This window comes from Aphelocoma coerulescens, chromosome 21 (genome assembly GCF_041296385.1).
Source record: "Aphelocoma coerulescens isolate FSJ_1873_10779 chromosome 21, UR_Acoe_1.0, whole genome shotgun sequence".
Classification (NCBI taxonomy): domain Eukaryota; kingdom Metazoa; phylum Chordata; class Aves; order Passeriformes; family Corvidae; genus Aphelocoma; species Aphelocoma coerulescens.
The window spans coordinates 231,923-245,781 of NC_091034.1; the positions used below are offsets into that span (position 1 = coordinate 231,923).

Here is a 13,859-nt window from a genome sequence, read left to right on the forward strand (position 1 = left end):
AGCCAGAGCCAGAGAGCAGGAGGTACCTGGAGTCCATCCACGATGCTGTGGGATTCCAGCTGCTGGGCTGCCACTTCGAGCTTTCCTAGCAGCGCCGCCCGCTCCACCAGGAAATACGCGACCTGTTCGCTGGCAGCGCTGCAGGAGATCTGGGATAAACCCTCCTGCTCCAGCATCTCCTGCACCTCCTTCAGCTGTATTTCTGCAAGGCAAGGCAAGGCTTGGTGTCAGAAGAGGAACAAACACAGGGCAGGGTTTCCTCGAGATCTATCCCAGCTCCTCTAAACATTCCTCACTGCAACAGCCCCATTTCTCCTGGAGCCCAACAGCTCCTCAAGTCTTTCCTGCTTCCCAACTCCCTCACTGCCTCCCATTCCCTGCTATCCGTTATCTCAGCCCTATTCCCTCTCTCTCAAGGTTTCTCTTCACATACCCTTCCCTGCCTGCCAAGCATGTGATAGGACCTGCTCCCCCCAGTCAGAGTTCTGCCAACCTGGTTTATCCTCAGCCCCTTCAACCCTAAGTACAGCTTGGTGGAAACTAAACACCAGTAAACAGATACTGAGAGAACCAGAGAACCATTAAGGTTGAAAAGACCTCCAAGATCATCAGTTCCAACCCTGAGATCATCAAGTCCAGTCTTGGAGAGAAAGCAAATAGACAGACACAGAGTCACAGACATGTTTTCTTTGGCAGGAGACACTCAAAAAACTAGATCACTCCTGGAGAGCATCACTATTTTCCCAAGGAATGTCTGGAAAGGAGGCAGATCTGAATATCTTTAAGAATTAAACTGCCAGTGCTTCACCATTTATCTAAAATTTATAGCCTGGAAGACTCTGTACTGGGAAAAACTTCCAGATTCAAGGGTCTCTAAGGCAAAAACGTGACAACAAGACTTGCAGAAGTCAGTTTATGGCTGGGCACCATTGTGTTTGTGCAGTTGTTAAAAAGACCCCCTTGTTGGTGTGGATGGAATTTACCTGCCAGGAGAAAATGAGGAACCTTTGGTGTCTGGCATGGTGAGGGCAGCAACTCCTGCATTGGATCCAGCAGCTTGTGGAGCCAGGGGAGGGCTTTTCAAACCCTCCCTGTGTAATTCATATTAAAACCAAAAGCAATAGACCAAATATCTAGCCCAAACCAGATTACAAAGGCTTCCAAGTGTGGTAAGATGAGAAGTGCAGGGAGCTGTATAGAGGTAGGAGGGACATTCCCACTCTTTCCCTGCTCAAGGATCTACAGTTGGACAGCAGAGGTTCAGCAGAGCAAAGATTCCTCGGACACAGGACATACACAGCCCTGGACAAGCCTGTCCCTCACTCCCATGCACTGATTTAACACAGGAGCCAGCACAATCACATCCCGAGGCTCCGATCGATCCCATGTTTCCACTCCGCGCTTCGCAGCCGGCTCCATCCAGCCCTGTGGATGGAAAACACCCTGCGGTTTCCTGGGCATCTTCCCCAGGGACACAAAGCACAGCCTGGTCAATACAGGGTCAAGCAGGGCTCCCCAGCAGCTTCCTGCTGCAGCAGAGCAAACAAGGCAGTTTGCAGGACCAAAACTGCTCTGTGTGCCTCAGGAAGGGCCCATGGATCACACTAAACTGAGCCCCACCCAACCTGCCTGGCACTTTCCTCCCACGGTTTTGCCAAATTCCAGCTAAAATGAACAGAAACTGCTCTGGTTTATGGCCAGGATGGGACCCCCTGTGCCCTGAACCACCTTCACCTGCCAGTGCTTCCCTTGTTCCCAGCCTGCAATGCAGGATGAAGTGGTATCATATTAGATCCCAGACATATTCCAAAGGCTGGAGAGAAAAAAAGGATTTGTGAGGATGAGGGGGGTCTGCCCACACAGCACAGGTTACCTATGTGTAAACCCCACTGATTCCTTACAAGCCCTTTCCCTCCCCCATCCAATGTCTGGGAAGAGCCAATCCCCGCCCCAGGCACTGTCACACCACAGCTCCACTGGCATCTCCCACCTCCGTCCGCAACTTTTACATTAATATTTCTATTTTCCTACCCCAAGAATACTCTCAGAAACAGCAGCCACCTCACCCCACCACAGCCCTGCATCCTCCAGACCTGCTGGGTGTGTTTAACCAGCCCAGCTGTTACAACAAGCTCAGACCATGACTGCTTATTCTTTATATTCCACTTTTTAAACAAATCCAGGCAGCTCCCCCAGCGCTGTGTTTTGCTGCCATTCCAGTTGTTTTTCAGGAAGGCTTTTGGGAGCACCATCGATCTGCCCTCCAACAACACCCAGCGCGTTCAGCGAGAGCATCAGAAACGGATCAGGAACTGCCTGGAGGGAAGGAAAAATGTCACCCTGGGCAGAGGTATCAGATGAGGTGACACTCAGCTCAATAGCCCAGCATCAACCAGCCTTGGCTGCTCCCTGTAGGAACCTGTGAGCCCAGGATGGGTACAGAGCAAACGTGTGAGCAGAGATTGACTTTTTATCTCCAGAAACTGCTCAGTTTCAGTCACCAGCACTAATTATCCTCAGGGTCTAAAGGAGGGCTGGAGAGAGACTTTGGTCAAGGGCCTGGAGTGACAGGACAAGGGGGAATGGCTTCCCACTGCCAGAGGGTAGGGTAAATGGGATATTGGGAAGGAATTCTTCCCTGTGATGGTGGTGAGGCCCTGGCACAGGGTGCCCAGAGAAGCTGTGGCTGCCCCTGGATCCCTGGCAGTGTCCAAGGCCAGGTTGGACAGGGCTTGGAGCAGCCTGGGACAGTGGGAGGTGTCCCTGCCCATGGCAGGGGGTGGGATGGGATGAGCTTTAAGGTGCCTTCCAACCCAACCCATTCCATAATGCCATGATTTTATGAAACAACTTTTAGCAGATCAAGTTGCTCTGAGTGATGCCAGACCAAGCAGAGTTTCTGATCCGTTTGCCTGCTGTTGGAAGAGGGAGTGTGCTCAGACCTGAGAGCCCACTCGGAGGTCTCCAGGCTCCCTTCCCCAGCTCTCAGCTCAGATGTCTCAGGACAGATCCTGTCCCTTGCCCTGCATCATTCACAGCTCAAGCCCCTCCTTCGTACCACTGGCTTGAACCAGCCCCAGCTGCCCCTTCCCACTCTCCTTTCAACACTTCCAAAAGCTACCAACCACCATCCTGTCCTCTTGCCTTGCCCACATTTTTAACAATCCCAGCAGACCAGGGTCTGTCTTTCCACAAAGCCCCTTCTCCAGGCCGATCCCCTGGATCATCCTATGCCTGATGAGACATCCGGGTGTTTTGCAAAAATAACAGGGGGAGCAAGACTTGGAGCACAAATCCTATGGGGAGCAGCTGAGAGCTGGGGGGCTCAGCCTGGAGCAAAGGAGGCTCAGGGGGGACCTTGTGGCTCTGCACAAGTCCCTGACAGGAGGGGGCAGCCGGGGGGGTCGGGCTCTGCTCCCAGGGAACAGGGACAGGAGGAGAGGGAACGGCCTCAGGCTGAGCCAGGGGAGGCTCAGGGTGGATATTCATGGAAAGGCTGGTCAGGCACTGGCACAGCTGCCCAGAGAAGCAGAGTCACCATTACTGGAACTGTTCATAAAACATGTGGATGTGGCACTTCGGGTGAACCTGACACTGCTGGGGGAATGGTTGGATTTGACAAGATGATGATTCCAAGAACTCTGACGAAAAGCAGAGGCCTGGGGAACAGACACAGGGATGCAGCATAGAACCCTGCAGCAGGGATGCATCAGAGACCTGGAGCAGCCCAACAGAAGCCTTTGGGATTGTGCAGCATCTCCAGCACAAGCACGTCCATGCACTCCGTAATGGAGATGGCCGGGGGGATTTTTTAAAGAAGAGGATGACCTAGAACCATGGAACCACAGAATATCCTGAGCTGGAAGGGACCCACAAGGGTTATCCAGTCTGACCCCTGGCCCAGCGCAGACCCCCCAACAGCCCCACCCTGGACACCCCTGGCAGCGCTGTCCAAACGCTCCTGGAGCTCTGGCAGCCTCGGGGCCAGGACCATTCCCTGGGGAGCCTGGGCAGTGCCCAGCACCCTCTGGGGGAAGAACCTTTCCCAATGTCCAACCTAATCCTCCTTGGCACAGCTCCAGCCTTTCCCTCGTGTCCTTTTCTTGGTCCCAGAGAGCAGAGATAAAATCCTCCTCCAGAGGAGCTGCAGCCTCAGCTCACCCTCAGCCTCCTCTGCTCCAGCTGAACAAACCTGGATGAAAGGACCAGTCACTCAATAAAGTGCTCCACAAGGACCCAAAACATCCCGGGGTTGGCACCTCTCCCTGCAGGTGACAGCCCAGAGGGAGCAGGGTTTCCAGATTCTTAAATTATCCACACTCATCCCAGCATGGCAGCCAATGCCAGCAGTGAGTCAACAAGTCCTGAACCTCAAAATCAGAGTGATAGCCCCAAAAAAGTCCCTCCAGAAACACTCTGCAGTACCAAAGCCACCCCCCACCCAAGGACAATACACTGGGAACAACTGGATGGCAACCAGTAATCCCCCCCGGATACACCGAGATCCATGGACAACGATCTCAGCTTCCATTCCAGAGGTACTCATTGCTCAGCAGCCTCAGGAATCCCCAAGAAACGGAGAAAGTCCAGAGGAGCAGAGCCGCCAGCAGGAAATGACCGCATCCCAGCTTTGGGGATATTCTGTCTTTCTACTGACACCTTGTGGGAACGGAGAGAACCAGGAACAGTTTTCTGCCACAGCGAGGCTCCCAAGAGCTCATTATTCATTTTAACCTTTGTAAGCAGCCTTTTCACCACAAACCACGGCTCTAAGCGCCCAGAAAAATCAAATTTTTAGATAAATCCCTCTTTGGAAAGTTACGCCACCAGATGTGCTCCCTTGAAAACACAACCAATGCTCAAAATTTTCCCCAAACTCCTGTATTTGCTGCCCCCAAAAAAGCCTGAATCACAAAGAAAATCTTTAAGTTGTGCCATCACTGCCAGTTTTATCTTAGGGCCCAGGATGATACAGGTCACGAAGGGAGTTAATGGTGACATGGGCTATGAGCACCAGAAGACTGAAAAAAAATCAAGAATTAAACCCAGCAAAAGGGGCCCTAGAGTTTGAAAACAAATTATTCGAAGTTAAGTAAGTGAAATAATTTGTTTAAACAAAATTACTGAAGCTCTGAGGGGCCCTGACCAACTTGGTCTAGTGGGAGGCATCCTGCCCATGGCCAGGGGTGGAACTGGATGAGCTTTAAGGTCTCTTCCAACCCAAACCATCCCGGGATTCCATGACAATGAGCACACCCAAGTTTTGAATCGCCAGAACAAACAATTCCTGTCCCCTCACATTGTTTTAAAAAATGTGGAGTTTGTGTAAACCAAAACCAAGAGCAAATTCACTGACTTGGTGGGAGCAGGTAATTCAGAGCTGGAAACCAAAGAGCACCATCAATTCTGGTCTTCAAACAGCCTCTAGAAGATGCTTTGTGCAACAACAGAGCTACGTGCAGAACCTGCCAAATTCCCTGAATAAAGGCAGCAAAAGCAGGCAAGAACCTCTAAATCAATTACAAATCTGTTTGAACAGCTCAGTAACACTTTTAGCAACTTCTTGAACAACAAACCACTGAGAACTCCCTTAGAACTCCCCAAAAAACGCTTCTCAGCTCTCCAAGAAGCTCTCCAGACCCAAACACCTGCCAGGGCATTCCTGGGGCCCACGCTCTGGAGGGAAGGGAGTACCCTGCTGCAGCTGTAGCTGTGCCAGCTCCAACCTGAGCTGCTCATTCTCCTTCTCATATTCAGAGGCAATGGCATCCCACTCCTCTGTCAGGGTACGGACATGGCCCACGTAGCTTTCCACCTGAAATACAGAAAATCCAGCTACTTCCATGTCTGCCAGCACCTCCAGTGAGTCAGCAGCACAAAAAGTTCTCCACCCCATCATGTTTACAGGATAACCTCAAATATTTGCAGGACAATATGTCTTACGCCTTTGGAACACCTGGGGATGGTAAAACCTTGACTGGGAGGCCAGCAGGTCGTGCAGCTATGAGGGTCCTGGCATGTGTGGAGCTTTTGACCATGGCTCTGTGGGAGCTGCTGGGCTCACCAGGTGCTTTGTGATGCCCAACATGAGGAATGGGGACATAAATCCTGAGCTCCCGAGGGCAGCAGTGTGGCAGTGACACCGCTGAACCTGCTGCTGCATAGAGGGGGATCAGGTGGGTTAACTCGGGGGGGTATCCCACAACCACTGAGGTTGGAAAAGACTCCCAAGAGTCCAACCTGTGATGAAAGTCCACCTCGTCACCAGACCAGAGCACTGAGTGCCACATCCTGTCGTTCTTTGAACACCTCCAGGGATGGGAACCCCATCACTCCCCTGTGCAGCCCCTGCCAAGGCCTGACCACTTTCTCAGTGAAGAAATTTCTCATGTCCAGCCTGAATGTCCCCGGACGCAGCTTGAGGCCGTTCCCTCTCCTCCTGTCCCTGTTCCCTGCGAGCAGAGCCCGATCCCCCCCGGCTGCCCCCTCCTGTCAGGGACTTGTGCAGAGCCACAAGGTCCCCCTGAGCCTCCTCTTCTCCCTTTCCCAACTCCCTCAGCCGCTTCTGGTGCTCCAGCCCCTTCCCCAGCTCCGTTCCCTCCCCAGGACAGGCCCCAGCCGGGCCCGCTCTCCGGCCCTTACGTCTCTCATCTCCTGGGCCCGCCGCCGCTCCAGCTCGCCCAGCCGGGTCTCCGCTCGCCGCAGAAGCCGCCAGGCTAGGCCCAGCTGCTCCTCGGCGGGGGCGGCGGGGTCGGCGCCCACCGCCCGCAGCCAGCGCCGGATGGTGTCCGCCGGCACCGGGGGTTCCGCCGGCACCGGGGGCTCCGCCTGCGGGGCAGCGAGAGGAGCCGTGAGCGACCGGGGGAGCGCGAGTACCCCCACAGCCTCGGGCCGATCCTGGGGGTACAACCGACCCCCCGGAATCCCCCCCCCAGGCCGGGCCGGGGGTACAACCAACGCCCCGAACCCTCTCCTGGGCTGCTCCCGGGGGTACAACTGGCCCCCGACGCCCCCGGGCCGGTGCCGGACACCCACCGGGGCGGCGGCGGCCGCGTCCATGCGGCGGGACCGAGCCCGCCCGGCGCCATGGCAACAGGCCACGCCCCGGCCACGGCCACGCCCCGGCCCCGGCCACGCCCCGGCCACGGCCACGCCCCGGCCACGGCCACGCCCCCGGCCACGCCCACGCCCCCGGCCACGCCCCCTGGTCCGGCCGCGCCCCCCTGGTCCGGCCGCGCCCCCCTGGTCCGGCCGCGCCCCCCTGGTACGGCCCCGCCCCCCTGGTACGGCCCCGCCCCCCTGGTACGGCCAAGCCCCTCTGGTCCGGCCAAGCCCCCCTGGTACGGCCACGCCCCCCTGGTACGGCCAGCCCCCCTGGTCCGGCCAAGCCCCCCTGGTCCGGCCAAGCCCCCCTGGTACGGCCAAGCCCCCCTGGTCCGGCCACGCCCCCCTGGTACGGCCAAGCCCCCCTGGTCCGGCCAAGCCCCCCTGGTACGGCCAAGCCCCCCTGGTCCGGCCGCGCCCCCCTGGTCCGGCCAAGCCCCCCTGGTCCGGCCGCGCCCCCCTGGTACGGCCGCGCCCAATCCGCACTGCCGCGAATGGGCTGCGAGGCCACGCCCCCATGTGACGTCACGCGTAGTTTGGGGGTCCCCGCCACGCCCCCTCCTCGCTCCGTGACGCCCCCTGGCGGCCGGCAGCGCGGGTCAGCCCTGGGTCACCAAAACGGGCCAAAAACACGAACAAAAGGAGCCCAAAGTTTTCCCGATTTTCTTCTAAACCCCAAGTGAATCTGCTGGAGCTGAAGGGGAAGCGGGCGAGTACATGGAGCTGAGCCTAGATAAGAGAAGGCTTTAGGGAGACCTTAGAGACCATGCCAGTTCCTACTCCAAGAGAGCTGGAGATAGACTTGGGACAAGGACATGGAGTGACAAGAGAAGAGGGGATGGTTTCCCACTGCCAGAGGGCAGGGTCAGATGGGATATTGGGAAGAAATCCTTCCCTTTGAGGGGGGAGGCCCTGGCACGGGTTGCCCAGAGAAGCTGTGGCTGCCCCATCCCTGGAAGTGTTCCAGGCCAGGTTGGACAGGGCTGGGAGCAACCTGGGCTAGTGGAAGGTGGAATGAGATGAGCTTTAAAGCCCCTTGAAACCCAAAGATGATTCCATGAGATTGAGGAACTGCAGAGCAAAGCAGGTCCACCCTGCAGAACTGACTCACTGGCTGAAGAAACTGCACAAAGGGATGGCAGAGAAAGGAGAAGGCCAAGACATGGAGAAGAGGGACATGGCAGAGTCCAGTGAGGACCTTCCACTGGGCCCTGTGGGATCCTCAGAAAGCAACAGACAGGCCCCGGACTTGCAGGAGCCACCTCCAGCTTAGGTACCACAAGCGGCATTCCCGGAGCGCTGGTGCCCAAACACTGCCAGGGTAGGAGCACTCATGGGCTTGGTTTAACCTCCCACACGGAAGAGGTGCATCCCTGACATGGGATTGGGATGGCTGGGGCTCAGACCGAGCTTAAAGAACCTCCCCAGCCTGCACTTCACAAGTAGGGGCAGACACAATGCTGGAAGCCCAAAAAATGTTCCCAAGCCCAATGAAACCCCAAGATTCCCAGGGCCCACTGCCCCAGTTGGCTCCTCAAAAAGCTCAGATTATTCCTCCCCTTTCCAACCACTTCAGAGAAATCCCAGGACACTCTGAAGACAGTGTTGGCATTTCTCCCATCCCTTGTCCCAAAACTCCTGCAAGGGCATGTTCAACTTACACAAATTTTTACATTCTCATCCCTGCTGACACATCCATGCTGTCCATAGAGGCTCTAAGACAAGGGAAATCCCAGACTCGACATTCCCATCAATTACATACTGGGAGATGAAGACAGGCAGTTCTCGGAGCTTATTCACCTTCTGTATCAGTCCTGGTCACAGAGAAGTTGTGAGTTCCTTCTCCTGACTCAGTTAACCAGCTGGATCTCTCCTCTCCTGACCAACCTGGACCTCTCCCATCACTGACAGGATCCACTGATCCCATCCTTGTGCTCTTTTCTTGCTCTTCTGGCTTTATTTTCCTTGTTTTTTGAGCATCCCTCACTTTCAGGGAATTGGTGTTATTACAAAATCACTGCTGCCTCCTATTCCATGGTTTCACCCAGAGCACAGTCTTGCCTCTGGAAATGCTTCCAGCATTCCCGTGTGCTGTTGTCCTTCTTTCCAGGATCCCAGTGAATTTATTTTGATGATAGCCTGTGAGCAGACACACAGTGGACAGCAGGGGAGCTGCAGTTAAGTTTCCTGCAGGCGTGAGGAACACACACTTTGAAGTTGGTAATCGTTGGAAGAGGGTTTAGACAAAACCAGGAACATTCCAGTTCTAACTCCACACAGCCAAAAAGGAAGCGTCCCCTTCCAGGGTCAATCACTGCCACCCCTTCTGCTGTCAGAGAATCATGGAATAACTAAGCCTGGAAAAGCCCTCCAAGATCTTTAAATAAAACCATTCCCCCAGCACTGCCATGTTTACCCTAAACCATGTCCCCAGGTGCCACATCCACAGTTTTTCTGCACACTTCAAGGGATGGTGACTCCACCACTGCCCTGCGCAGCCTGTGCCAATACCTGAACACCTTTGCATGAACACTTTTCCCAATATCCGCCCTTGAACCTCCCCTGGCACAGCTTGAGGCTGTTTCCTCATCCTCTCCCTTGTTCTCTGGGAGCAGAGCCCGACCCCCCCGGCTGCCTCCTCCTGTCAGGGACTTGTGCAGAGCCACAAGGTCCCCCCTGAGCCTCCTTTGCTCCAGGCTGAGCCCCTTTCCCAGCTCCCTCAGCTGCTCCTGGTGCTCCAGTCCCTTCCCTGGACACCACCCCCCTCAGTGCCCACTTCACTTCTCCAACCTTGGCCTCAAGCTTGGATCCATCCTCTGTGCTCTGAGCCAGATGTGGCCTTGCCTTTGTTTACAGAGCTCTGCAGTGACACTTGAGCCTTGTTTGGTGAGAGCTGACCAAACACTGCTTTGGAAAACTTCCTGGTGTAAATGGAATACGAAGCAAAGCAACCTACAAATACCTGGGATAGAAGGAAAACCTTTGAAACAGCTGCTTTAGGGATGCTGCTGAAGCACCTGAACTGTAGGAACATGGGATCTCTCCCAGGATCTTTCCTGGCCCAAGACCTGCTCCCCCAAAGTCGCTGTCACCTCATTCTCCTTTTTGCCACCCTCTTTCCTTTCATCATCCACTCTCAACACCAGATGATTCCCCACTCCAGCCATAAAACCAGCACATCTTTCCTGCAAAGCCCCATTCCTTCCTACAGCCATTCCAAAAGAAACTTCAAAGAGGGAGATTCAATAAATTCTTTATATACAGAGACCTTCATCATTTCTCATCTTCCCAGTTCTCCCAGCCCACGGGACTTCTAGAAACGAGCTCCTTTTCTCCTGTAAACACCAGGACAAATATCCTTGGAATGGTTTCTCTTCCATGTATTTCTCTTTTACAAAGCCGCAGTAGCCGTGGCCAAGCTGTAGAAAGTGACACAGTGTTGGACAGCTCTCCTCAGTGTTCTGTGGGGATTGGTTTATCTACCTGGACAGGGAATCACTCCGGTCCCACTCCCTCTCCAGCACAATTCCCTCGTTTCCTCCGAGCTGCTCCTCAGCCATTTCTCTCTATGAAGGCCGTGTGCTGGCCCTGGAGGTAACTCACAATCTTCTCCTCTATTTCCATGCCTTGTGCTATTTCCTCCTCAGACAGGGATAAGGGAGTCTGCGAGTCCCTGGTGACGATGATGACGGAGGTTCTCCGGGATTCCAGGACATTGGCCACCACCACCTGGTGCCGGTATTTCTCCAGAGCCTGCTGAGATTTATCCAGGAGGATCTGGGGATCTGTCTCCAGTTTGAAGGAAATCACAAAGGCCTCCGGGGCCCAGTCTCTGACCAGGGGTGACAGCATTTTTGGCACCATCTTCATTGTGATCTGCAGTGGGGAAAGATAAAAAGAAAAAATCAGTAGAAACATTACAGGGAGTTCTAACAGGAGATGGGATGGGAAAGAGGGAAATTCCAGCTTTGTTTCATATTCCATTTACACCGGGAAGTTTTCCGAGGCAGTGTTTGGGCAGCTCGCACCAAACAAGGTTCAAACGACACTGTAAATTTAAGTTAAATGACCCATGTGGTGCTCACAATCAGGGGGTTCTGAGGCTGGGCCACAGGAACTCTGCATTCCCAGAGCTAACCCCACGGGGGGAGTATAAACATGAGGAGAGAAGATTAAAAAAAAAAGCATTACAACTGCATGAATCTGAGTTTTCAGCTCTCCAGAATCCAGGCAGTTTATCCCACCTTCACCTTTCCTTCTACCAACTCCTTAACATACATGAGGCATCACAGTGCCAAAGCATGGGGGAAAAACAGTAGGAGACTTTGTTCTCCAGCCTCCCAACCTCAAGATCCGTCACTGGCAATCAGGCCAGGTCTCATCTTTCCAACGCTAACAATAAAGAACGAAGCCCAGCAACTTCTTAGAAGGTAATTAATAAAATAAATTTTTATATATTTGTTATACAAAGAATTCCAGAGCCACCTGCTCCCATTGCTGAGAGGGACCTCGGTGCTGCAGTGCTGGACTGTCATTTGTACAAGCAGGATGGATCCCGAGGTCATGGAATGATTTGGGGTTGGGAGGGACCTTAAATCCCGTCCCATTCCACCTTCCTCTACGCCAGGTTGCTCCAAGCCCCACCCAGCCTGGTCTTGGACACTTCCAGGGATCCAGGGGCAGCCACAGCTTCTCTGGGCACCCTGTGGCAGGGCCTCCTCACCTTCACAGGGAAGAATTTCTTCCCAATATCCCATCTAAATCTATTCTGTCAGTTTGAAGCCATTCCCCCTCACCCTGCCACTCCAGGCCCTTGTCCAAAGCCTCTCTCCAGACAACAGGCAGCAACTCAAGTACTCCAGGAGCTATTCTTGGAGCACTTCAGCTCTCTGAGACCCATCCTCTCCTCATCTCCATGGAAGCACAGGCAGCTTTAAAGGACAAAGCCAGAAGAGCAGGAGGCACCGCAGGGGCCCCTCTTCATGTGCCACACCACAACTGCAGACATGTTGAAGCTGCTCTGTATCAGACAGAGCGGCACTGACCTCCCTGCAGATAACCCATGGCACCACTCATCCCTTCATTCCTCCCTAAAAATAAACCTGGATCAAAGCAGAGCAGGGCTGACCCTGCCCTGCCCTCTTATCTGGGCCCCTCGGTGCCAGATAAGAATAAAACAACGCAACTCCAGGATTTCCACAGGGTTCCGTTCCTGGGGGATCTCACCCTCCCGTTCCCTCTGACAACACACACGAGCTTCTGCTTTGCAGCTTTCCCAGGTTTTATCCACAGCCAGTTCTCAGGAGAAGGACCCTGGGAACAAGGAGGGGACAGGTGAGGGGGGTGGCAGAGAGAGCCGTGCCCAGGGGGGCCTCACCTGCAGGGGCCCCTCCGAGGACTGGATCTTGTGCTCCGGCATCTCGGAGGCCGGGATGTAGAAATCCGACACGGCGGCTGCCAGGTAGAACATGACACTGGAGCCTGTGGGAACACGACTGCTGTCCCCCACTGCCATGGCCTGTCCCTGTCACCCCCGAGCCAGCCGGGCTGCCACCCACACACAATAAACAGGGGAGACCAGGGCCTCCCCCAGGGACCCCCCACCCCCAGCACTGGCAGCACTGACCCCACCCTGGGGTCCCCTAAGACACACTGTTCTCCACTGGGGTCTGTCTTGTCCGCTCCTCCCAAACCCCAACAGCCCCCAGGGACAGCCCAGACTCTCATGCTGGGGTGCAGGAGCCCTCCAAGCAAGGGCCCCCCACCTTGTCCGCTCATGCCAGAGCCTGACAGGCCCCGGGGTCACCTCATACCCGGGCCCTGGGGCTACCGCGAGGGGGTTTTATCACCTACCCCATGCCGGTAGACCTCTGCCCCCACAACCACCATATCCCCTCGTTCTTGGTCCTCCTGTCCCCTCACAGTGGAGATCCCCATGAGAGCCTCATCCTTTCTCATCCTGGACCTTCTCACAGGACCACCCTGTTCCCTCATTCCTGGGCTCCCTCGCACTGGAGACCCACATGGGGGCTTCATCCTCTCTCGCCTTGTGCCCTACGAACACGGTGCCCATCCCGTCCCTCATTCCTGGGTCCCCCCCGTGCCCTCACGCCCAGGCTCTCCCCGTACCGAGCGGCGCCAGGGCTCGGGCGGCCGCGCGCAGCAGCGCCAGGTACTCAGCGAGCCCGGTGAACTCGATGGCGAGCAGCGCGCCCGCCTCGGTGGCGCGCTGGTACTCGCGGAGCGCGGGCAGCAGCGCGGGCAGCGCGGCGGGGGCGGCGGCCACGCCGGGCGGCGGCCCCGGGGTGAGGCGGAGCGCGTCGAGCAGCGCGGGGCCGTGCGGCGGCAGGGCGCGGGCCCAGGGGAAGGCGGAGCGGGCGCGGTGCAAGAAGCACACGCCGTACCCCGCCCGCACGAGCCGCTCGGCCGAGGCGGCCCCGCGCCGGCCGCTGCTGAAGTTCTCCAGGAAGCGCACGGCGCGCGCCTCCAGCGGCACCTGCGTCCCGCCCGACGTCACCAGCGCCACGCGCCGCCCGCGCGCCGCCTGCGCCGCCGCCCAAGCCCGCACCCGGCCCTCGGTCGCCGCCGCATCCACGTCGTTGTCCACGTCGTTGTCCTCGTCCTTCTCCTTCTCCTCCTTCGCCGCCGCCATGACCGGCCCGCCCGCCCCCGCCGGAAATCACGTGATCGCCCTCCCCGTACCGGAAGCGTTGCCTTCGCAACGGCAAGCCCGCGCTGTCGTTCGTGGTTGCCGG

At 56.1% G+C, this 13,859-nt stretch overlaps 2 protein-coding genes across 7 annotated transcripts in view; both read right to left on the bottom strand.

The window, feature by feature from the left end:
• The window catches only part of CCDC30 (coiled-coil domain containing 30), a 38,821-nt gene extending 30,040 nt beyond the window's left edge, over nt 1-8,781 (bottom strand). The window contains exons 1-4 of one of the 2 annotated variants that reach the window (XM_069034646.1): nt 8,766-8,781; nt 6,643-6,828; nt 5,695-5,815; nt 27-202 (exon numbers count right to left, since the gene is read on the bottom strand). In XM_069034646.1, coding sequence (XP_068890747.1) covers nt 27-202; nt 5,695-5,815; nt 6,643-6,651 — 306 coding nt within the window. In that variant the 5' untranslated portion in view covers nt 6,652-6,828; nt 8,766-8,781. Of the gene's footprint in view, nt 1-26; nt 203-5,694; nt 5,816-6,642; nt 6,829-7,035; nt 7,079-8,765 lie in introns of those variants that run through there. The other variant, XM_069034644.1, reaches the window with a different exon arrangement.
• A 1,688-nt stretch (nt 8,782-10,469) lies between these two features.
• On the bottom strand, nt 10,470-13,796 carry PPCS (phosphopantothenoylcysteine synthetase). 5 transcript variants are annotated; one of them, XM_069034649.1, is made up of 3 exons: nt 13,234-13,796; nt 12,482-12,585; nt 10,470-10,980 (listed from the first exon to the last, which is right to left on the bottom strand). In XM_069034649.1, exons 1-3 carry the CDS (start codon nt 13,754-13,756, stop codon nt 10,657-10,659), a joined length of 951 nt encoding a protein of 316 aa, XP_068890750.1. In that variant the 5' UTR covers nt 13,757-13,796; the 3' UTR covers nt 10,470-10,656. The 5 variants fall into 5 exon arrangements, with proteins under 5 accessions (XP_068890750.1, XP_068890751.1, XP_068890752.1 ...); XM_069034650.1 differs by having other exon boundaries at nt 12,482-12,558; nt 13,234-13,788; XM_069034651.1 differs by having other exon boundaries at nt 13,673-13,746.
• Between the last annotated feature and the right edge of the window lie 63 nt (nt 13,797-13,859).

Bases quoted from the DNA above. Each gene is read 5' to 3' on its own strand.
- PPCS (XM_069034649.1), bottom strand. From the start codon at position 13,756: ATGGCGGCGGCGAAGGAGGAGAAGGAGAAGGACGAGGACAACGACGTG. The intron at 12,586-13,233 runs GTACGGGGAGAG...GTGTTCCCACAG, and splicing joins CCGAGCCCTGGCGCCGCTCG to GCTCCAGTGTCATGTTCTAC. The intron at 10,981-12,481 runs GTGAGGCCCCCC...TCCCCACTGCAG, and splicing joins CCTCGGAGGGGCCCCTGCAG to ATCACAATGAAGATGGTGCC.